The 24,453-nt window shown below is 50.1% G+C and overlaps 1 protein-coding gene across 1 annotated transcript in view; it reads left to right on the top strand.

Annotated features, from left to right (window-relative positions):
* Positions 1–24,453, top strand: part of LOC104030713 (RNA-binding protein 44) — a 43,831-nt gene that overhangs the window by 10,739 nt on the left and 8,639 nt on the right. Inside the window, exons 14-15 of the mRNA XM_075711186.1 lie at positions 3,906–3,995; positions 22,973–23,111. Coding sequence (XP_075567301.1) covers positions 3,906–3,995; positions 22,973–23,111 — 229 coding nt within the window. The remainder of the gene's footprint in view (positions 1–3,905; positions 3,996–22,972; positions 23,112–24,453) is intronic.

Here is a 24,453-nt window from a genome sequence, read left to right as displayed (position 1 = left end):
CCTTTTGAAAGGATTAGTGTAACATAAAGTTTGTTAGTTTGTCATTTGACTGCCCTGTGAGCTTTTACAGATGCCTCTATGAATCAAAATAAAAAAGTCTTCATAGTAACCTACTGATTGACTTCTGCAGGACTGCAGATATGGACAGAAACTCATTTTAAAAAAAAATCTTACACTTGAAAGTATTTTCAATTAGTAAGGTTTTAACAGCCTCAAATGTGTTGAACTTTCCTTGTCAAGTGGTTGGTTTTTTTTTTTTTTAAATGGTGTGTGGGCTTTACAGCTGTAATTGTTCCTATGATAGCTTTTTTTTTCTGTTGCTTTGCTAAAGAGATGATGACCTATAGCAGTTTTTACTTTTGTCATGAGGGACCGTGAAATAACCAAGTCATTAGTAAGTAATGGGGAAAAAGAATTCTCATCTTTCCACAGTAAGAAACAAGTATGTAATATGTTTAAGAAAAGATGATTCTGCTCAAAGCTCATCTATACTAATTCTGGTATGTGTATAGCTTCAGACTTCCCTGAAGGATAAGTGTCCACTGAGAAATACCACCTCAGAGCCTTATGTTCTTGCAAGCTGATGAAATGTCCAGAGTTGTATAGATAATACTTTTATGTCAAGCTGTATTACGTAGTATTTAATGTATAACAACTTAAATTCAGCTTTAAAGTAAAGCACAATATAATCTTGCTTTTTTCTTTGGCTGACTTAGCCCCAAGTTGGACATCTGAATGTTTATAGATCTTGTATGTTTGTTAATTTTGAAGGAGTAACTTCATTAGGGAAGTTAGGTTTTGGACTGGAAAGTCCTTTTATTCTCATTAGTGACCGGCTGTCATATTTACCTGAACCATACACTTAACCTTTTTCTGTTTTCTAAACCTAATGGTTGGCAGAAGTTAACAGGAATCGTGATGCTATAAAAGTTATTCAGTGCAGCATTAAAAATGGCTGTTTCCTTAAGTTTTATCAGTACCAGATGTCCATGCTTGGAAGCTTTCTGTGAAACTAATAATCTGCATAGTAAAAATTTTAAAACAGACCAATGGAGAGGGGTCTTATCAAAGCATAACTAAAACAGTGCTTTGAGAAAAAGAAATGCATAGAGTCTACATACTCCTAAATGATGATTTGGTAACTTAATTTGGAATTAATTAATAAAAACATGACCACCAGATATGATTTGTTGCACAGAGATTATATATTTTATTGTAGTCATTTCTTTCATGTGGTTCTTGAAGGTAGGAGACCTCACTCCTCTGTGTACTTCTGCAGTACATAGCAAAATTAATATAGCTTCTAGTGGTTTCCTGGGGTATTAAAACTGCTGATGTTCCTTTTATTTCAGTTGGAGTGTGTACATGCAAAATTTACCTGCTGCTTTTTTTGTGTGTGTTTTTCTTTTTAAGTAGACGGCTTTCCGATTATGAAGAATTGATCATCTCCCTCTGGAAGATTTTTGCAAATTCTATACTCCAGATTGTTCCAGGATCATACTGTATTTCTTGTTTGATTTATTTCAGCAGATGTTAATGAAAACTCATGTAGCATCACTGTATGATAATGCAGTCTTATCCGAGAGAATATAACCTGAAGGTCAGTTTGTTTTTCTGTTTATGCAGATACTAAATGATTCTTCCCAGTTTTGTTTTTCTCCATAGTTGGTTCAAGCGTTTCAGCAGGTTTCTCTAAGGTAGAAAGGTCATCCTTCAGTGAAGCAAGACTTCTGTAATACTGGTAGAGCTTTTCTAGGCTGAAGTACACAACCCCCAGTTCTTGCGTGCCACTTAATTTTAAGCATGATGGTAGCTGCTAAGATGTTAATAAACAGCCAACACGCTTGTGCTTTCTAGATAATTTGATTCTGAATAGTCTGTAGAAATTCCATGTATCCTTTGAATACCAGGGAGGTGCGGGGGAGGCAGCAAGGGCTTCATTTTAGAAAACAAGGCTTCGGAGCTGGCAGTGCTGGTGGACGTGGTTGCATAACCCTGATGCCGCAGCAGCAGCGCTTGCTCAGGAGCAGAGTCATCGTGTGTCCGTGTTTGACTCAGAAGCGTGTTGTAAACTGCACAGCAGTGATATGGCCAAATGTTTCCTTTGGGATGAAGCCTAGATTTTAATTTAATTTAATTTTTATTTTTTTTTCAGAACATGGCATTTTGTTGTCTTATATTCCACTTACGTTGCTGCAAGCAGAGAATGGGCTTCTAAATCCTCTTTTTGTGTCCCATGGCCTGGTGTAGTGGGAAGCACACGCTCCCTGAGACTTTTGGTTTGGGTTGATACAGGGGGGAGAAGGAGGAAAGCTGGGAATATCCAGTCTTTTATGTTTGTGTGTGTTGTTACTGTACAGAAGAGGTCTACGTTTTAAATCCTCTTCTGGTAAACAAAGGAAAGGCAGCTTAGGTGTACGTGTCTGGTCAGGGGGTGAGGAGAATTATCCGTGATTGACACAGACAGGCTCATGCTGAGATATTGCACGACAAGACTGTACATTGTTGTTGTCCATCTTTGTGTCTCTGTTGTACTTTGTTCTAGATCCCGGCTGCATTTGCTGCTGGAAATAGTAGCCTTACTTAGCTGTGAATAAAGGTTAAAATTCCTTCTTCAGAAAGTTGTGCTGGTGTTCTGCTGTTTTCAGATCTCATCCGTTCCCTCTCCTCTTAGCAGAACCACTGTAGGTAATGCTTTCAGAGCCCCAGCCTTGTCTTCGACAGCCAGTAGTGTAAACTTCGTCCTGAAGCTGCAGGTGAGGCCTCAACTTTGGTTTCTTCCCTGTTCGTGTTAAGATGAAAGCAGGTGTAGGCTTTGCTTTGCCACATTATTAATAGCAAATGCTGCCCTTTGTGTTCCCCAGACTTGATTCTGTAATTAGGCGGGTGTTATTAATAGTTTAGGATAGAACTGGCTTTCTGGCATGCAGGCTGTTTTGTTTCTGTTGAGAAAGCAGAAACGGGTATGATATGAAATACTTAAGTTAGCACGCTGTGTTTTCATTCAAGTTTTCTTGTTTCTTATTCTTCTCCCTTTGAAAGGAAAAGCGAAGTTAAAATGTGAGAGAACCGATTTGTGGGGTGATGACCTCCCTGCAGCTGGAGCCTCGCTCACCGGGATGATATGCTTCTAATGGCATATCCTAATCCTAAATGTGCTCCTGAAGAGCCCAAGCAGGCAGTCTCATGTTCAGGCTCGAATTCAGTTATCAGCTGCAGGTGGAGCTGTACGAGATGATTTTCCACTCAGTAAAAAAAAAAAAAACCACCCCAGCCCCCCCCTCCCCCCCAAAACCAAATCACAAAACATTTATTTTCCTCCTAAAACTGCATTACATTCTCTATGTTCATATTCAACACTGTAAAAAGAAAGGGAAGATACGGTTTTTAGCCTTAGGCTAGAGAGCAACGCCTTCGGTGGAGATGGAAGGAGGGCTGAGGACACGCGTGAGAAAAAAGGGTTTGTCAGCGCTGTCCTGCTGAACTGTTTCTGTTCCCTTTGCCGTGTCTCCAGGCCCCCACCTGCCCGGTCCACGGTGCGGAGATGGAGATAACGCTGTCTTACCGGGCGCGACAGCCTCGGCTAAAGCCTGCTGAAGTCACCGGGAAGGTCACCTGCCCTCGGTCGTGCCGAATAAGGCGGCGGCTGTGGACAGGCGAGCCCGGCGAGGAGCGAAGCGCCCGGAGCCGGGGCAGGGGCGCACCGGGGGAGGCGCAGCCGGCGGCGCGGCGGGCTCCGGGGCAGGGCGGGCGGCAGGCGGGGCGGCGGGAGCGGGGCGCTGTGCCGGCCCGGGCCCGCCCCTGCGCGCAGGGCCCTCGGCCCCGGGGAGCGGAGCGGAGCCGCCACGGGCGCGGGGGGAGGATCCCGCCCCGCCGCCCCGCGCCTGTCCGTGGGCCGCCGGCAGCGCCCCGCAGGCGGGCGGGGTGCGCGGGGCAGAGCGCGGCGGCGGCGGCGATGGCCCTGCTCCCGCGGCGGTTCCTCTGCTTCGTGCTGGGTAAGTGCGCGGCCCCGGCAGCACGCTGCCCCGGCTGCCGCTGCAGCGGGTGGGGGCCGGCGCCGGGCAGGACTCGGGGAGCGCGCTGGCACCGGTGCCGGCGGGAGAAGCGCCCCTGGAAGCCCCGGCGCAGCCCGGCGGCGGCGGTGGCGGCTGCGGGCAGTCCTCTGCCTTCCCGAGCGGGGCCGGGAGGTGCGCGCTGCCTCTGCGCTGAGAACCGCCGGGCAGCGCCGACTTCGCTGACCTGAGCATTCCCCACATCTGCGAAGTCTCCGGCTGGGCTTTGCTGGCAACACAGAAGGCGGGTGGAAATTATAAGGAGAAATCGTTCCGAAGCACTGGGAAATAATAAAACGTCTAACTTGGCTTCTGAATAATGTCAGAGAACAGTGCAATAGGACGCAGTCTGTTTTGTGGGGGATCTCCTACTGGGTGGGTGAGATTTACTGAGGCATGCTCATGCTGGGAGATGTCTTCTGCCATTTATTTCAAAAGTAGAAATTAATTACTAAGAGATGGCTTTAGGAGTCTCTATTTTCCTATTTCTGAGCCACGGGGAGGGGACGCAGCCAGAAGTGCTCATTCAGGCAAGCGTTTCTAAGCTGAGGTCGGGAGTTCTGGGTTTAGCAGATGATCGACTTAAAATCAGTTTGGAAATTCTCGTGTTGACTGATTATTTTCACCAGGCACAGCGTGCCCTGATTGCTTTGATGTCCCCAGCATTTCAGGCGCAACAGGTAGAGTCTTGTGCTGTGCTTGTAACCTGTGTATCTGCAGCAGAAAGCTCGGATCGCGTATTGATACTTGGTATGAGAAGAAGTGTGTTTGTTTAAGGTTATTTAAGGTTAAAAGGGAAACCACATACCCTCATCCTAATGCTGATCTTCCATGAAATCAAAGTGCTCTTTGAGCTTTGAGGAAATGTGGGTTTCTCTTTCTTCTCCTTCCTTCTCTTGCTGGTTTTCTCCTCTAAACCCTGGTGAATAATGCATTGAGCTGTGCTGCATGTAATGGTCTTACCTGTACCACGTAATTAACTATTTACTACTCTTTAGCTGGCAGTTATTCATGGGGAGAAGGTGGCTGTGCTGTTAGATGAGGCGCATTCTCCGTGCTCGGTTGCAGGGAAAGGCTCCGGGTACCTGGCTGAGGAGGGAGCCATCCCGTGCAGAAACCTGTGGCTGATATTGCAGCCAGGGTAGCACTAATTCCTGCTTACTTAGGACTTATCTCTGCTCTGTTTTCCCAGTCCCTTTCCTCTTTTCCTGCCCCTTCCTTCTCTTGGTTTGGGCACTGTAACTTTTGAAAGTGAAGAGAGCAGGAGCTGGTGATGCTCCAGGCTGCTCTTCTCCATCTCCAGGAGGCTCGATCGCAGCAGGATGTCTGCCTCTGCGCAAGCCACTTAACCGTGATAGATGATAGCTAATCGTGGTGTCGAGTGGTGTATGCATTTGTCTTTGCTGCATCCTCCTCCTGCATTTTTTTTTTTCTGAGCATGTTCTGCACTATTTAAAAAAAAAAAAAACAAACCCCCAAAAAACCCCTGTTTGTGTCTTTCTGCTTTACGGCCCCGCACACAGGCAGGGCTGCACTGAACTTGCAGGTGACAACTGAGAGAGCTCAGAAGTCACAGTGGGGTCGTGAATTTTGAGGTTGCTGATGCTTCTGAGGAAGCAGGTGTTTTAAAATGAAAAGAACCATTTTTTTAAAAGGGAAAGATAAAAGGGGGAAAAAAAGCTCAGCTAATAGATGTGCCAGGATCTTGCTAACATGAGCACTGAGGTAGCAAACAAACCCGGAGTGCCTCTGCTCAACACCAAGTCTTAACGCTCACATGGGGAGCATTGTCTCTGTTCCTGTAAATCATGGCAGGCACTGTTGCAGTCTCTTTGGACAGGCAGCAGGTAGGGAGGATGAGTTTTATAGCTGTGTGTTGGCATTTTTGCTGCCGGCTCGTGAGCCCTGCCACTGCCTTGGGACGTGCTCTTGGACAGCTGCCTTTGTCACTAAAGCACCTTCCCTCGCAAATTGTTGAGAGCTTTATGAACGATGAGTGTTGGGTGGTGGCTTATGCTGCTCTCCTTCCTGGATCTGTACTTCTGGAGATGTGTCTGCCTCTGTAGGCTCAGGGGCCTTTGCCAAGCCTGGTCCTGCCCCAGCTGCTTTTGCTGTGTTTAGCTGTGGTCTGCCGCTGCAGCCCACAGCAGGATGCAGAAGTGGTCCGGGGAGGCTGTGTTTCTGTTTCAAAAGAAATAGATACCTCTTGAGATGCCTGGATAGCATCCAGAATAAAACGGGCAGCAAGGCTAAGGCTGATAGTGCTTCGTTGTGCCTTTGTTGAGTTGGTTATTTCTGCTTCAAGACAGAGTGCAGCAACTTCTGCCAGCAGTTGGGAGCATCCTCCCTGCCGTGTGACCACAGCCTCTGCAGGACTTCTTGGTGGTAGGGACCAAGCCCCTGGCCTAAAGCTGTGAGAGCCGTACTGCCCGACTGGAGAGCTTTCCCCTGGCAGCTCAAAGCTGTTGACTCCCAAATTTGCATGCAGTCTGGGCCACAGACCCTCTCCCTGCCACCGTAACCCCCCAGCTGTACCAAAGCCGGGGTTCAGATCCTGGCAGGATCAGCTGAGCTTTCCTCCTATGCAAGAAAAGCCTTTCTCTTAAAGCTCAAGCCTTTCTTGTGAAGCTCAATCTTTAAGCAACTTTGCAACCGGCTGTGGAGTCCTTAAAAAGCAGTGATGGTCAGGGTATCGACTGCCTAAAAATAACCCCCGTCTCATTTAGCCAGCCTGAGATCCAGCTGTATCCTAAGGTAGCCACTTCCATTAGAGGTAAAATTAGGCTTTTTCTGGTTTTTGGCTGCAGTTCCCTGCAGAAGCTGCTCAGAGAGGAGGGAATGAGCCATACTCATTGTTACCGGGAGTGGTGGTGATTAGCACCACGCTCTGCTCTGCAGCCTTACTTCAGTGTTTAAGGGGTTACCTGAGGGCTGGGTTTCACAAGGAGACTCGTTATTGCTGGTGATGATGGATGATGGGGGACTGGGGCTCGTGAGTCAGGTCAAGGTCGTGCAGCTGAGAGTTAACAGGCAAACCCTCTTAGTCCTGCTAAACCCCACGCGGGTTTGCAGAGAGACGGGCCCACGCTGATGGTGCTTCTGCTGCACCGCTTGCTGGAGGTGGTGCAGGGATGTGCTGGTAGCATCCCTCCCATGCCCCCGTGTGCATAGCCAGGGATGCTGGCTGGCCTGAGAAGGGCTGGGTGACGCTCGGTGCTGTTGGCTGTGGAGCTGTGGTGCCTCTCGCAAACGTGCTAGCAGGCGGCTGGAGGTCCCGCGGGGATGGATGCTCTCCATGCCAGCATTTGCTGTCGCTTCCTGTGCCCGTTTCTGGTTGCACGCAGTGCTGTGCTATGCTGCTCTGATTTCTTTTGGGTTTAGATAGCTGTATTATTGGAAGAGATCAGAGGGAATTGCAAATAAGGCCAGTAAAACATTAGTATTATATTGATTCCCTGTGTCTTCTGTCTTTGCTGTCCAGCATTGTGTTTGCATATTCTACAGAAAATGATGCTTTCTTAGAAAACAAAACAGTTACTGGCACTATTTATGATGTCTCCTGGAAAATAAGAAATTACAAATGTCTGTGTATCCTCTGTTCAGCTGCTGGGACCCCTGGAGTTGGAAGAAAAGGTAACAACTTAAAACCTTTGGCGTTCTTCGGAGTGGTTTACATTGTCTTAACTCCACATGTAAACATTGTGACTTTGACCCTTGGACTTTGGTTCAGGGTGCCTCCAGGAAAGGAGGCAGCAGTGAGAGGGGATGCTTTGGGTTTTCTCTACGTACCTGGGTACCCGTATATTCCCTTTGCCCTGTAACCATCCTTAAGCCGTTACACCTTACACCTAAATACCATCAATCAGTGCTTTGCAGGCTGTAGTTAGCTGATCACTTGGATTTCCTGGACTCAAAAATAATAGTAATAAGAAGAGATTAACACCGAAAGTAACAAGAAAGGGAAACCTCTGCCTGTCAGCAGGAGCAGCTTTGTAAGGCAGGTGTCTGCACTGCTACTGCAAAATTTTGCTGTGTGTTAGGTTTATTTGTGTCTTCCTTCACCCCGAATCACACTCAGTAATGCCTGCGTGTTATTTGAGCTCGAGCATCTCTTTTAGAAAAATACTTAGTCTTGCTTTAAAGACTTATTGAGGGCTACCACGTTTCTGGGAAAATCCTCCTAAATATTTAGAGCATGTCATGTTATAAATCCCTGACAATGAAGTAAAACGTTCCTCCTCCATTTCAGAGCATCTCTGAGGTGGAGAGGACTCAAGGCTTCCTATACATTAAAAGAAAAAGCATGTGAGTAGTGCAAAGGAAATTACTTCCACCGTGTAATTTCACGTACCGCTCCCTTATGTACCAGCTCTATTCCTATAGAAACCAGCGGTGTATGGGTTTGGTCAGCTGGATACAGGCTGTGTTATCTGGTCAGGAAGCCACTTGGCTTTGAGAAAATGAATTGCATTTATTAACTCTGAAATGCTGTTGAATTAAACAGCCATTAAGCACTGACACTGTAATCTCATATTTGTAATGACTGTGGAGGTTGTGGGTAATGAAAATATAAATGCCATGACCTGGAATGAAATTAGAGACTTCATAATCGCTAAAAATGGGGTTGTCATCCTTCATGTTTTCAAAGGGCTGGAAATCAATATTGGGTCATTACAGAGTCGAGGGAGGTCTTGGAAACCTGCAGGTGGAAATCCGGAGTTATTGCTTTGTGCTAGCAAGTTGCTTCTGCCTCCCTAACCGGCTGCAAAGTCTGTCTGGCTCTGTCGGTATTAGCGGGCACGTTTGGTGGAGGTTTTGGCATCAAAACTGCTTATATAGGGGATATGCAGCATGTTTCGACTTAGTCAAAAGCTAAATACCTTTTTCTCTTCTAAAAGGAAATCATGGCTAGGGTTTGCTGGGCAGATTCCTGCTGTGGATGGGTGAGTACCGGGAATCCTGAGCCCGAGGCGCCGTTGCTCTGCCATGGTGCTGCTGTGGATGCTGCCTGTGAGCTCAGTGCTTTTAATCAGCAAATCCAGTAATGAACCTGCTTAATGGTTTCAGTCCCCTGTCTCTGTGCTTCTACAACTTGTTCTTTTCAGGATTTAAAACCACAGCCTGACACCTCGAGGAAAGCATCCCAGCGGGGCTCTGCACTGGGCAATGGGCAGCAGCCTGGGTGAAAACCTCTGGCAGTGCTGGATTTCAACTGAGGGTGGGATGCAATCCATCCAGGCTTCCCCATATCCTTTAGGTAACGTTTGTTGGGAAGACGGCAGCATTCTGTGTGGGTGAGTTGCAGAGAAGTGCCATATCTGTGCGTTATTCATCTGGAAGGAAAGAAAACTGCGTCGAGAAACCTCTGTTAGAAAGGAAAGTATATTGTTCCCAGGCTGCTCACGTGTCTCAGCAACAGGTTTTAGTCTGGAAACTGTATATTGAAAGTATTTAGTTAAGCTGCTATTCTTTGCAGCCTGTGATGATGAATTCACCAACAAGACAGTACGACTATTCCCTAACAAATTTTTATATTTATTTATTATGTGCTTTTTTATAGGCAGTCTGTTTGAGTGAATAACACTTGCCCAGGAACCCATTTTTTTTGTCTCCAGGGTAGTTCAGTAAAATGGTTCGTAGTCCCTCTAACCAGAATGATCCGTGTTTAATGCACACAAACCCGTTGAAACCTGAACCAACAGGATCGAAGAGTGTTGTCTCCAAACCGATGCAGGGCACTTTTAACCTTGGTGTTAGTTTCCTGGTTCTTATTATAGCCTCAATCAGCTGAAATAGCTGAAGGAAAAAATAGTCTGGGGGTGGGGGGAGAAAAGCGCTTTTGCATTTAGCACGTTCTTGAGATCTTGAGCGTGGTGGCTGCTTGTTTCTCTGTGGTTTTCTGCAACAAGACCAGCCCAGCTTTGAGACTCAGCCGACATCTGGCCTCTTTTGGCCTCTCATGTTTTGTTGATGTTTTAAAAATAACTCTATAGCACGGCTCTAATGCCGGGTTAAGGTGCTGGGATGACGATGCTGGAAACCGCTGTCCTCCCCTGGTAGGCAGGGGAGAGGCAGCTGGTTCCCAGGGGTGGCATCTCTTCAGCCCTTGGAAGCTGCTGCCAACCGCGCGGGCTGTTTGCAGAAGATGGGCATGCAGAATTAAATGGGGATCCTGATTCAGCTCATCTAGGTCAGCGAGCAGGTAATTGATGGTGATAATGGTCAGACCCGATTTGAACTAGGAATGGGTGAAGCCAGTGAAGTCAGGACTGTACCATCCCACATCTCCAGTGTGTGTCTAAAACCTGCGTTTTTCCTCCATTAATTTAATCAAGGCGAATTATTCTTAAAAAGAGCCCCGCTATTCATTAAGGATATAATAACTAACTGCTCATGGCAGGTTTTTTCCCTCCCCTGATTTGCAGTCAGCCAGCTGTTGGTTTTCAGCATGCCTGGGTTTTGATTCCCATTCTCCTTCCTCCCTTCTCAGCTAGTTTTGATTTTATTTTACTTACTAAATTAATTTTTTGGAGGAAAGAAAAGTATTTGTCATTCTACCCTACGCAAAATCAAGTCTGGGGACATGTAAGATAAGTCCTGTTCCTGGAAATGTGCTTGGCAGCCGCTGATGGGTAACGAGGACATACCATAACTCATGCTGATACCTCTGGGAAACTGAGGCGAGGAGAGAAACTAGACCAGGGTCCTGGCTCTTTGAACAGCCTATTTCAGTGTTCTTAGTAGTTCATATTATTTGACAGCAATACTATATAGCAAAAAGTGAATCCCTTGTGACCCAGCTAAGCAGGACTGTCGTGCACTGGGTGATGTGTTGCAAAGTACCAGCGTTTATTGTGCATTTTAATTTTAGTCAAATACTCTGCATCTTATGGGAGCTGTTATGTGGAAGCCTGTATCAGAATGATGTTAAATTATACTTTGTTTGGGGAGGGGTCAGCTGTTGTGTTCTAGGTGCAGGAAAGCTGCTTTCTGAGGTGCTCCGTAGAATATTGAACTTGGAAGAGGAATAACAGAGCACAGCAGTATCTGTGCTACCCAAGCATCTCCTGAGTATGGCAGGGATCCAGCCAGAGGGGCTGGGGAAATTCCGTGGGGTTGTTGAGGCAATCGCTTGGTACTTCTGTGAGTCACTATATCTTGTGGTAATTTAGTGCTTTGGAAGCCTTACACCATCCCAAAGCGTTTCCATGTTTCTTAAATCCCTCAAATCCTCAGAGAACGAATTACTTTAATATTTAGGAGAACTGGATTTGTCCTTTTCCATGCAGAACCTAAATGCCTTTAATCTGATTTATTAACTTGGTGTAGAAAAGGGGGACTTCACACAGTGGGACACTGCTCCTGGAACAGTTATTCCCCTTCATTTTATTACAAAGCAAAATAAATAGATAGCTTTTTTTTCCAGCCAGTACTAACGAGATATTTTGCATTCAGCTGAGCATAATCACCCAAAAGGATATCCGAGGTTTTAATTTTGGCATCCTGTTGTGCCTGTGAAGGAACATGGTGATTTATCCCATCGAGCTGATACTTTGATGATTTGTAGTCATTTAGTTTTTTGCTAGGGTGGGGGTGTTTTGAGTTTTTGCTGTCGTTTTATAGTTAATCCCAAGCATTACAAGAGGGCACAAAATAAAATGTGTAAAAATAGCTGCCAGTGAATTATTTCTTGAAGTTGAGGTAGAAGCCAGCTGCCTGAAAGCAATGCCTGTTTGGGGGCTTTTTTCTTTTTTCTTTTTTTTTTCTTTTTTTTTTCTTTTCTTTTTTTTTTTTTTTTTTTTTTTTTTAAAGCAAGCGCCTTATTAAGCTGCTGAGGCAGGACATTTTCAACCAGCAGATTTGATTGTATTTTTGTTAATTGGTGGTCAGGGTTCCTGCTCAGGCTGGACTGTGAGTTTGTGGGGGGAGCAGGGACAGGGCAGCACGGGTCACCCATGGGCAGGGGGGATGGCAAGGCAGGAGCTCTGCCACGTGGATTTCAGGCAGGAGGTGGGTGATGTTATTGGCAGTGGTAGGCAAGTGAAGTCCTGCGTGGGCAAGCTGAAGGCTGTAGGGGTTTTCATTTCAGTCTCCCAAATTGTTTTCCTCCCTGCAGAGCTCCTGCCCTGGGTGTGGGGGGCCCCGTCTCTGGCAGCAGGACCCCCAATGCCTGGGGAGAGGTGCAGCCATCTCCAAAAGGTGCTTCAGGCCAGGTCCCTCGTCCCGTGGGAAAGCAGCTGCTGCGGCAGGCAGGGCAGGTGCAGGTCCCCGGGGGCACGGGCAGGGAAATCTCTGTTACTGTGCGGTCCCTTGGGCAGGCAGCGAGAGCTGGGATGCGGGGAGGAGGTGTCACGCTGGGAAGAGAGGTGAGGACAAAGGACTCCTGGCCCATGTACCATCCAGCTTCATTAGCCCGCCGCTCACAAAGTGGCGCTAATTAGGGACCTAGCTATGGAGCTGATTGCCGGGCGCAGCGGAGCGTACTGCAGCCCTGCTCCTTGTGGGGCCGCAGAGCCAGGATGGGGCGGCAGGGTCCAGGTGCTGGCTCCAGCAAGTGGGGACCGGAGCTGCTCCGCTCACCTCCCGCCGTGGCCAGGGGAAAGCAATTGCAGCGCTCGGGTGCACCGTGCTTTGGTAAAAAAGTGGCGCCCGGTATCGCTTCAGAGTGAGTCGTAGACGGCGCGTTTATTGAACAATCATCGGGCTGCCAAAAAATAGGTAGGGATGTAGTCCTGGGCAGAAACGGTAGCGCTTTGGTGCTGCGTGCCCCGTTGGCAGGTACGAGGAGGGGACCGGGAAACGCAGCGTGCCGGTACGAGGCTGCTGCAGTCGCTGGGCTGGCGTTTGTGCAGAGAGCCACGTCTGGCTGCCGGTGTGCAGCTGAGCTGGAGCCGATGCTTATTCATGATCTGCTTGTTTCCGTTTGACCTTCTCCTGTTACTGCCTTTTACCGTAAATAAGTCTTCATGCCTGGTGATGTTTATCCCCAGAAGGTGTTTCTGGAGCATCATCGCGCTGCCTCCAGCCTGGCTTTTGCGAGGCACAGCCCTTGGCACTGGCTCTGCTCCCACGCTCATCCACGCCATGGCCCCCCAGAAATGGGACTTCTGGGGATACTCCTCTGGAAGCAGTGGTGGGATGGCTCTGGCAGGACTGCAGCATGCTCTTCAGACCCACCGCATGTTGTGCTTCGTTCCCGAAGACGTGGAAGCCTTTGGCCTCTTTGGAGGGCGTTGGCTGCCTGAGCTTTCCACGTGGCCAGGTCCCTAACAGGGGACCATCCCCAGCCTGGCTGAGCAGGGACTGACTTTCTCTATCAATTTTACATTCAGGTACCCACTGTCTCCCAAGCCAGCAATGTTTTACACTGACCCTCACCGCAGCTTATGCCCCTGGCACGGCACTTATGCCATGGCACCTCCCGCCACAGTGGTCTCTTTTCACTGGGATTTAATGGAATTAGCCGGCAAGCATTTATTTAGGGTTGGGGGAGGCTGTTTTGTGAACAAGCCCGGATGGAGGGAGATGCGGCGCACAGACCTGGGGAGGCTGGGGGGAGGCCCACGGTGATGCTCTGTCCTGGGACTGCAGTGCCTGCAGCTCGCTGCCCAAAGCAGCACAAGCAAAGCCACAACCACATGCATGCTTTCCAGGGGAATAGCTGTTTTCATAAAATTGGGCTTTCCTAGACCTGTCTCTTTTCATTTAACATTTTCTTCCCTGCTGCAAGGCTTCCCCCCACCCTTCCCACAGCCTGAGTGGCTTCTCTCCCATCCAAGTTTCCCGAGCCCTTGAGCCCTTTGAACAATCCTGTTGCTTCGTGGCAGTGAGGCTGTCAGACAGGTAAAATAGAGGGTGAGTCCTCCATCTGCAGACCTCGCTGGAGAGCTCCGGCCACGCTTTATAACTGTGTCCATGTCGTGCTTACAGACCACTTCATTCAAGTAGTAGCCGGGTAGTTTCCTTCTGCTGCTCCATCTGCAGCCCCCTGGGGTGGAGGGAGGCAGGGAGAGGGGAATCCTCCTTCTCTTCAGCAAAGTGAGCTGTAGCAGCATGTCCAGGACATCCTGGGATCAGCCTTCCCAGGTGCTGGGAGACAGGCAGATGTTCCCCCCACCTCCCAGTATCTGCTCTGCCTCTGAAATCCTTGCTGCGCAGTGACTCAGCAGCGTGTTGAAAAATCCCCACTCGCTTTCAGCACATGAAAACCCCTGAATCGCATTAATTCTCTCTTAATTTACATCCTGAATGGCTACGTTGGGAAGGAAAATCCTGCAGATTAAGGGACAGTGTCACAACACACCAAGTGAACAAGGATGCAGCAGGTGGGGGAGGCAGAGGCTGCCTGGTTTTGGGACCTGAGGATACTCCAGGTATCAGGGAGCAGGTTTGGGACAGAGCAGGTCTCTGAATTAATGCTGCTGAGATGAGAAATTCCCTTCTCACCTTAAACAAGATGTGGGGGCGACTGCTTTGGGTGGCCAATGAGTCCCTCCTTGTCCTAATGTCCCCAAGCCTGAATCAGGCTGTGTGCCTGTGGGTTGCCGGTGGAGGGGAGAGGCTCTTCCCACAGGCTCACCTGTCACCTGCTAAGCACCTGCATCCCTGCAGGGATCGGGAAGTAGGAGCATCTCTGCGAGGACTTTGAAGACCTCCACATATTTTCAAGGTCCCTAAACTGGATGCGGGGTGCTTTGCTGTGGTGAAAGCAGCAGCAGCTCATCCGATGGTGCATTAATAAATGAAGTTTTTGAGATGCTTGAAGTGCTACGTATCATCCATTTTCCTTGGCCAAATTTAGTTGGTCAGAGGTGGTGGCAGGGTAGCTCTGGCAGCTGCAGGCTGGGTGCGTAGATGGCTGTGGGTTCCTTTTCTGCCTGTTAAATAACAGTTATGGCTTTTTTGCATCTCCAAGTGCTTTACAGAAGGACCAAGGTGATGGTCCTTGCCTGCAGTTGAGGAAAGGGAGGTGCTTTGAGTTAAAAGCTGGGTTTTGGGTCAGGAGAGTGCCTTGAGCAAGGGGGGCTATGCCTGGGGAGGGCAGAGGGGAGAGCTCCGTGCTCTCCTCCCACTGCATTTGCTGGGCTCGGGTGGAAAAGGTGTCCTGAGGCCAATGCTTCTCTAACCTGGGCTCAGAAATCACCACGAAGGAGATGCTGAAAGCTTCCACAGATGTTCCTGTGCAGCGGGCTGGTAACGAGAGGGAAAGATGCTGGAGATGAAATATTGCCAAGCTTAGAGGAGAGGAGGAGCTGCCTGGGGAGAAGTTGGACTCAGCCTTCATGGGAGGGGGTGGGATGGCATGGCATGGGATGATCCTGTGCTGGCAGCGGGGCTCAGGCAGGCTGCTTGATTTGGGGACAGGTCTCTTATCTCCCCCACAATCGCCTGCAGAGTTTGGGTGCCTCCATCCATCTTGCTGTTCCCAAGCCACTGCATGGCCCTCACAGCCCTAGGAGACACTGTTGGATCCCAGCAGCGTGGGGCCTGACCCAGCCAGCCAGGGAGGAGAGGCTTTAAAAATACATTCCCTGTGCAAAATGGGGACAGAAATAGCATCCCCTGCCAGGGCTCGGAGGTTTCGTTTGACTGCGGGGGACGCGTCCCAGGCTGTCAGCAAGCAGAGGTGTTAGCGGATGGCTCCTTCCTTTCTGATAGAGAAATAAATAGTGTTGAGCCAGCTACTCTGTTGTTCTCCAGCACTAACATCTACATTTTTCTGCCCACCCAGCTCCAGCTGAAGGGGGGGTGCATGATTGCTAAGCACCAGCTTCATTTTTTCCTGGTGAACCAAGAGAGCATTTGCAAGCTCTGAAGCCTTTGCTGAGCTGGCAGCTGCCCGAAGTAGCCCCAACGGGAGGTATATTTTTAAGCAGAGGGCACCGGCCTCTTCCTGGGGGTTATGGGGCTGCAGCTGCGGGAATGGGCAGTTGTGCCTTTCTTCCCACTTCTCCCCAGCTGGCGTAGGTGACTTTCGTGTTTCTTGGCATGAGGTTTCTTGCACAACACCTGAGCTTCCTGCTAAGTTACGCAGTGGTTTGGTTTTTAAGCCCTACCTGGAGCTGTACCACATGAGGGTGTTCAGAGCCTGGTGAAGAAGGTGCTCCTCGGATGGGTGAGGTGCAGAGGTTGGTCCCATCGCCGGGCTTGTACCTCTGTTGGGGCTCACCTTGCCTTTTGGAGGAAACACCTGACACCACCATGGTGGCCAGAGGCTCCATACAAAGCAGCAGGCTGGAAATGTCCCCCATGCCCAGTCTGGCTCTGTCTGGGGAGCACAAAACCAGGCTTAGGAGAAGGTGTGGATAGGTACAGGCAGGTGGTCAGGGACGTCCCCGGAGCAGGTTTGCAGCGACGCCGCCAGTTCCCATGTTGGCAGTTTGTGGGCGCCAGCCGGAGCCCAGCCCAGCTCTTTACGTGAGAGTGCTGCTGGGTTTATTTTTAGTCCTGCGAGCACTTGCTCTGTCCCCCACGTAACCATCTGCTGCCTCCAGCGGGGCTGGTTTGTTGGCTTTGAGTCAACAAAGCAAAACCCGTCCCAAGATCTCAATTCTTTTGGCCGCAAACCGGGATGTTTTTCGCGCTCATCTTCTGCCTCCTGCCCCCATGTCCTCTCCCCACCCTCCCACGATTGTTTTGGATGAGAAATTTTTCGCTGGGTGTGATCCTTCCCTTGGCTTCATGCTTCAATCCAGGCAGAGCACCGGGGTGCTGGGAGGGGGCTTGCTCTGATGTGACCCAGGGATGCCCCAAGGGGTGCGCAAGCCCCTTTGGGGTGTGCCAGGTACTCACCAGGCTTAAGATGAAAACTGGAGCTTAATTATTAATTAACTGGAGCTTAATTACTAATTAGCAGTGGACATGGCGGCTCTGCTGAGTGAAAGCGAAGATGCTGAGAAATGCACTTGGTGAGGACTGGCTCAGCTGGTCTGTTTGTAAATGTGAGTCCAACAAGAAGGGAAGGGTTGAAAAGCAAAATGAGGCAGCCTGAGGCTAATGGATGTGTGCTCCCCATGTACAGAGCTGCTTTCAAGCCTTCCCAGGGCTGTGCCTGCAAAATTCCCTCGCATAAAACCTGCTTTTCAGGAGCCATGCAGTACCTCCAGCTGGGACACGGGGCTGTGGTCCCCACTGGAGGTTTTTGTCACCAGGGTGAGTGGCCTGGCAGGGACATCTGTGAGTCCGAGGTGGCCAGGGGATGTTGGCTATGAGAGAGTGGGACAAAGTCAGGTTTGGGTTTAGCCACAAGCAACTATCTCCTTCCCAGCATCGTTCCCAGCTGGTGAGCTTGGCAGCATTGCAGCATGTCTGTCCAGCTGGGTTTTACCTGGTTTAATCTCCATGCTCAGGCAGGATTTGTCCCGCTGGATGGGGACGTGGCAAAGGCAGGGCTTGAAGCACGCTCAGCAAATGAGCTCCAGATTTCCAGCTCTTACTGGGTTTTATTTTGCAACTGGGTCCAGACCACAAGGCTTGTTCTCAATAAAACAGAGCAAATGACCACACCAAAAAGGAGGGGAAAGCAGATTGTTTTCATCTCAGGCTTGTTGATAGAACTATTTCAGAGTGGGGTTCACAGCATTTAGGAGAAGCCCAGGAGAAGATATTGGGATGTTTGTTCTTTGAGCCCAGAGCTTTGCTGGTGGTCAGGTTTAGCTATGTGTGGCTTGTTCGTTGCTAGCCCTGCTGTGAGTGTCACTTTGCAATTATGTGTGATCTTTTGGGGTTTAATGAGACCTCTAAAGTTTTAGATGAGTAACTGGCTATTTTCTGCTCTTTGCTATGAAGCCCTGAATGGTTTCCACCAAAAAAAACATGCCGGTCCAGCTGTAGCCAGGATGGTCTGGTGACTGCTCTGCACACGTAGTCAAATAGTTTCATCCTTCATCCAGCACCATCAAGGTGTGTCGTGTGCTGGAGGGAGTCAAGCTCCCCCGTTTGCTGAACAGCAGTGAGCTACAGCCATGAGGCGTGAGTCTGGCAGCACCTCCGACAGCACCCAGTGGGTGCCACTGAAAAGTTTCACAAATTAGGGTGTCTACAGTTCCCATCCTATACAAGAGCCTCCATCAAGGGCTTCTTTCTTGGATGAGGCTGCAGACAGAGGGCACAGTCCAGGTGCTGGGTGAGGAGCCTTCATCTGCAGAAGCCACATGGCTGATGGCTTGGGGCTGCTCCAGCTGCATCTGGAGAAACCCAGCAAGCCCAGAAGGACACAACATGTGAGTCCACCTTGGTGGGATCTCCCCAAAAATGAGGCTGCCTCACTTGGGACTTGCTGCCCCAAACTCTCCATATATTGCCAGCACACACGTGTCGTGGGCAGCATCCAGAGGTTGAATGGCAGAGGGCCGGAGCGGCGAGGCTTGCAAAAAATGCTGACAGGTGCTGTTGTGATGCCTGGGAACCGGGTCTGTCAGCGCTGGCATTGCTTTGACCTCCTGTGCCATGCCAGCCTGAAATGCTCATCTGTTCTCAGGGTCTGCAGTCCTCCCCTCGGGTTGGCTGCATGTCTCAGCAAGACGAGCCCAAGAAGTCCCAGAAAACTGAGGAGAAAATGGCCAGAGACCAAAGAATTATGCAGAGGGGACAGTGATATGAAATGCAAAATTTTTATTGCAGAGAAAGCTCGGGGCTTTCTGCTGGTGAACCATTATTGTGGCAAGTGTGTGGGCTCTGCAGCGGTGGCAGGAGGAGAAGGAGGAGGTGGTATCCACCAAGTTGTTTTCCGGAGCTGTGAGCCCAGAGCTCTTGACCCAGACTCCAGCTATAAGAAGTGCAATGGAAGAAAGTCCAGTTATTTTCCCCAAATTTTTGTAGCAATTCAGGGCCAACACTGTTTTTCTGCTGAAATACATGAGCAACTTGGGTTGTTTGCAGCTAACCCTCAGTAAGCTGAACCCTAGCAGATGTTTGCTGGGACTCTTCACAACATCAATTCCAGGGCAATCAAGAGGATCTGGGATGCCTGAAAAAGCCTTCCCTCCAATCACTTCCTCATGGCCGCTCTCCGGATGTTCCCTGTGAGGAGGCAAATTAAGGATCCTTAAAGTTGCGTCTTTTAGCAGGCAATCAGTGCTCCTCTCGGCAGGGAAGGGCGTTCATCAACAGTCACGCAGGTCCTCGCGCTGAGATAAACACAACGTCGGATGGTGCCGCCATCCAGCAGAAGATGTCTTTGCACGCAGAAGGCAGCGTGCACATGTGCTGCAAGGATGAATTTTGGGTGGCTTGCAGTGGTATCACCGATATGGATGCACAGGCTGGGGAGACATGGGAAGACGGAGATAACCCCCGCTCTGTGTCTAGGCAGCACCTGAAGACCAAGAGGGGCTTTGGAGGTACCGCATGGCTCTGGTGGGATGTCCCAGGGGACCACTGCATTCCTGCAGCTCCCAATGCCCTTTTTCCTAAGGGAACAGGAGCCTCGAGGGCACGCAGGACGGGAGCTCTTGGAGGCAGCTCATCCTCAGTATAGTCAGGTTTTGGAGTTCATTTATTCAGCAGCTCCTTATAGCCTTCACAAATGGATGCTGCTAAGTACAGAGACGTGACCGCTCTGGAGCTCAGTTATTTACAGCTCACTGCAGCTGACTTACACCGCCTCTGTCAGCAGGGCCGAGGGGGGAAGGAAAACCTTCTGGAATGAGAGCGAGGAGATAGAAAAATCCCTCCCTGCTTTTTTTCCCCCTGTTGTTACAAACTCTGAGCCTGTCCCAGCCTGACGTGTTGATAAACGTGGGTTTGGGGGAAATCTGGGAAGCAGCAGGAAGATATCTGTGGTTTTAGGTGGGGACTGTGTGGAAACATGGCAGGAGCTTCTCCTCGCTTTGATCTTAAAATGTGCATTTAAAGCTAAAGCCAATTCTCCCTGGCCAGCTGAAAACAAAAGAGCTTTTTGGCCTCACTGTGACCAGCTCTGTCCTCACAGCATTTACACAACGGGCTCTGTTGAGCATTCTCCTCTTGGCCGCTCTTTGCCTCTAATGTCGGAAACAAAAGAACCCTTCATGATGTTAAAAATCAAATGTCCTCGTGAAATGTCTCAGTTACTGGCTGGGTCTGGTTTCCCCAGTCCCCCAGGGAAAAGGATTTGCGGGATTTGCATCTCCACGTGTAAGTATGGGAGATGCAGCGGGAGAGACGTCTTCTAGGAGCGCAGTCTCTGCACCGCTCCTTGGCGTTACCAAGCCAAGCCTTGGCTGTCGGCGTCTGCAATGTTCACCGCTGCAGAAGGCAAGGCCTCGTGGGGAAGGCAGAGCTCCTGGAGAACATTGTGAAGAGGTGCTGGAGGGCGAAAGAAAGGTGGTGCCATGCCTGCGAAGGACTGTCAGAGCTGAGGCAAGAGGCAGGAACAAAGTGCAGGCATACGAGTCGTGCTCTCAGGAATGACGAATCTCTTGGGCTGGCGCTCTCCTGGCTGCCCACGCCTGTACTCAGCCCACGGCCACGGCCAACCCAGTGGTGTCTTTGGAGCTGCTTTGACTGGCAAGTGCTTAAAGCTCCCTGGGTTTTTGTTTTCATTTGGTTTGGGTTGTTTTTTTCTTTTAATAGAGGGCTCATTTTCACGCTGACTACCAGATATATGTGGCTTGCAGCTACTCAAGCAGGCATTGCAGCCAGTTTGCAGTTCTCAGTTGCTTCATCCCCGTGGTTTATTTAGTGTTTCTCGTCTCTCCACCCAAGGTGGAGCTGCCTGCTAAGGTGTTTTCCTCTAGGTCTGTTCTGCAGGAGCAGCTCTGTGGTCGTCAGGAAATGTTTGGGCATCTCTAAGGATAGTTGGTTTTGTGGTGCAAGGGACGACTTGTCTCTAGGCTCATCCATGCTAACTGGGAGTGGGGAGGAGCGAAGCCAGGCGAAGGGCAGCCTGGCCATATGCAGTTAACTTCTCTTTCTTCTTGTGCTGTATCACCATTGAATTTCTTAAAGCGGCTTTGTCTTCCTCAACTTTTCTCTGCTCTTTGCCTGTCTCATTCATTTCTGCCTGGCTCCATTTCCTCCTTTGGGTCCTCGATCCCCTCAGCTGCTCATCCGGCTGCTTTTTAATCTGTTCACCTGCCCTGCTCTCCTTTCGCCCCTTATGCAGCTCTCTCCTGCTCCACACTCGACGCATTCACCGGCAGCATTTTCTCTGCAAGCTGTTTGTCCAGCCGTGTGATGGGCAGAATGTTTGCAGGGTGCTTGTCCTTTGCACTCCAGTGCCTGGTCCTCACCAAGGGGTGACCCCCGAGGGGTGGCACCTGAATCTCCCTTGGATGCTGGTGCTTGCTCAGCCGTGTCACTTGTTCACTTGATTCATCCAGATTTGAAGGGATGGGAAGGGGAGAAAAGCCTCCCAGCCATCAATCATCCTTAAGCCAGCCCAGACTGAGATGTGCAGTCCAGCTCTCATGTAAAATTATTGCACCTTCCCTCCTACTCCTCCTCTTCTTCCTTCTCCTCCTCCTCCTCCTTCTCCTCCTTCTTGCTTAGCACTTTGCTTCAGCATCCCAAACCTTCCCATTTCAGAGCAGGGCTTGTCTCTGGCTGAGGTTGTGTTGCGCAGGTGCTGTAGGGTGAGCCTCTTAGCAGTATCAATTGGGGGGAGCTTTAGATTACAATAAACTCAGTTTTATTATTGCAATGGTGAGGGCTTAAAGCTCCTTAACGCCCTTCCCTTGGCTTCATAACTCGTTGTCTTATCTCGAGCCGGACTGAAGTGGCTGCCATGGTGGGGTCAGCGTGGAAGCCTTGCAGCCATCCAGAAACCTTGCCCAAGGGTCGGGGGGGCCCCTCACCACCCGATCCCCCAGCGGGTCCTGAATTCTCACCCGTTGCCATAGGATGCTGTTGCCTAAGCGCTCCGAGGATTTGGGGGCTGCAGAGGGACTGCTCAAGGAGGGCATCCCCCAGGCAGGAGCCACTAGTGATATCCCATGGCTTTCATATGCAGACTGCTAAATAAGTAGCTAAATTCTGTTTTGTTAAAAAACAAGAAAAAAAATAAAATAAAAAAAAGCAAAGCCTCACTCTTTTGCACAGAATTATTCACGTGTAGCAAAAAATAGAGCTGGTATGCGATGCCTGCCTGCAGTGTACTCCAGGAGCTGCAAAGGCACTAGCTGGCACTTTGGTAGCAAGGGAAAGATATTATTTATAGCCAGGCTCTGTAAATCATTCCTCGAAACGTTCGTTTTTTTTTCCTTTGAGCCTGATCCCTCTTCCCTTTCTAGCATTACTGTCCTTTCCCCTTTCCACTTGCTAGCAACATTGCACTAATTGTGCACAAATTTGTAGGGAAGTAGGCAGCATCTCTTCCTTCTCTGGTCCCAAACCAGAAGGCACCGTGTAGCAGGGACGTGTACTCAGAGGGAATTAAATCAGTGCTGTGCAGCCAGAGATTAATTTCACCACACTTGTCCCTGCGCTCCATCAGAGATGGATATTGGTTTCCAAGCGTGGCCCCGTGCAGATAATAATAAGGGGTCCTTTGTTCAGCAGCAGCAAGGATCTGGCTGGGAGCTGTGGGGTTATTCCCCAACTTCCCCCACACCCTTACTCTTTTTGTAAACAGAAAAACTGGGAATTTAAAATCCAAAGACGTGTCAAGTGATCAGCAGAGAATAAATCTGAGTCCTTACTTATTTATGACTTACCTGGCATATTTTGAATAATTGATTTATGTAGCGTCAGGCACTTGGGAGGGTAACGGAGGATGATGCTGCAGGGTCAGAGGGATGTGAAGAGGGAAATAAAACCCTGAGAATGAGGCTTTGAAGAAGCTGGCCGAGAGTGGGGTTGCTTTGATGCCCAGCTTTGCTTTGGCAGATGCCCTCTGCTTGAAAAGCTGCGAGGGGACCACATGGCGGGGGGCAAGGGGCTGTCGGCCATGACCCGCCCCGGCAGAGCCTAACCCCGCTTGCCCTTTGCTTGTCTTCCAGCCCATCACTTCATCGCAGCGACGGCGTGCCAGGAGGCAGACTACGGCTGGATGATCCGGCACTACTGCCTGAAGCAGTTCCAGCTCAGCATGGAGGGCATCGGGCAGCGGCTCTGGTGTGACTGGGACGAGACTGTGGGGTAAGTGAGGTCCCTCTGCTCGCCCTTCCCTTCCCGGCGTCCTGGGACTGCCTGCACCCATCTTTGATTCTGGGGTGTAAGGAGGTCAGTGGTAGGTTTCATCTCATGGGGGGAACAAATGTGCCATTTCATTCCACTTTGCAAGTGCTGGTGCTGCCCTGGCTCCATCCCTGCTGGGTCCAGCTGAAGGGGCTTCCCCATCCCAGTTGCTTGTGGAGGGGCCACAAGGTGGGCTTGGAGGGGAGAGCAGCGGATGTTGTCTGCCTGGACTTCAGTGAGGCTTTTGACACCATCTCCCCTAAGATTGTCACAGACAAGCTGATGAAGGGTGGGCTGGGTGAGCAGACAGTGAGGTGGGTCAAAAACTGGCTGAACGGCCAGGCCCAGAGGGTGGTGATCATTGGACAAAGACTAGTTGGAGGCCAGCAACTAGCGCTGTACCCTAGGGGTCAATGCTGGTCCAGTCCTGCTTAACCTCTTCATTAATGGTCAGGGTGATGGGGCGGAGTTTGCAGATGACACCAGACTGAGGGGAGTGGGTGACACACCAGAGGATCGTGCTGGCATCCAGAGGGACCTCGACAGGCTGGAGAAATGGGCTGAAAGGAACATCATGCAGTTCAACAAAGGGAAGTGCAAAGTCCTGCACTTGGGGAGGAGCAACCCCAGGCACCAGAACGCGCTGGGGACCATCCAGCTGGAAAGCAGCTTTTCAGAAAAAGCCCTAGGGGTCCTGGTGGACACCAGGCTGACTGTGAGCCAGCAACGTGCCCTGGCAGCAAAGAATGGTGTCTGGGGCTGCACTGGGAGGAGTGTTTCCAGCGGATCAAGGGAGGTGATCCCCTCTACTCAGCACTGGTGAGGCCACCCCTGGAGTGCTGGGTCCAGTTCTGGGCTCACCAGTGTGAGAGAAACAAGGACATACTGGAGAGAGTCCAGCGAAGGGCTGTGAAGATGCTGAGGGGTCTGGAGCATCTCTCCTATGAGAAAAGGCTGAGAGAGCTGCGGCTGTTCAGCCTGGAGAAGAGAAGGCTTGGGGGATCTTATTCAGGGATATAAATATCTGCAGGGAGGGTGCAAAGAGGATGGAGCCAGGCTCTTCTTAGTGGTGCCCAGTGACAGGACCAGAGGCAATGGGCACAAACTGAAACACAGGAGGTTCCCTCTGAACATCAGGAAACACTTTTTCACCGCGAGGGTGACCGAGCGCTATCACCGGTCTCCCAGGGAGGTTGTGGAGTCTCCATCCTTGGAGATATTCAAAAGCCATCTGGACACAGTCATGAGCAACCAGCTCTAGGCAGCCCTGCTTGAGCAGCGGCATTTGGACAAGATGAGGTGG

The sequence above is a fragment of the Pelecanus crispus genome, chromosome 5, assembly GCF_030463565.1.
Source record: "Pelecanus crispus isolate bPelCri1 chromosome 5, bPelCri1.pri, whole genome shotgun sequence".
In the NCBI taxonomy this organism is placed as follows: Eukaryota; Metazoa; Chordata; class Aves; order Pelecaniformes; family Pelecanidae; genus Pelecanus; species Pelecanus crispus.
This window is presented reverse-complemented; position numbering and strand designations above follow the sequence as displayed.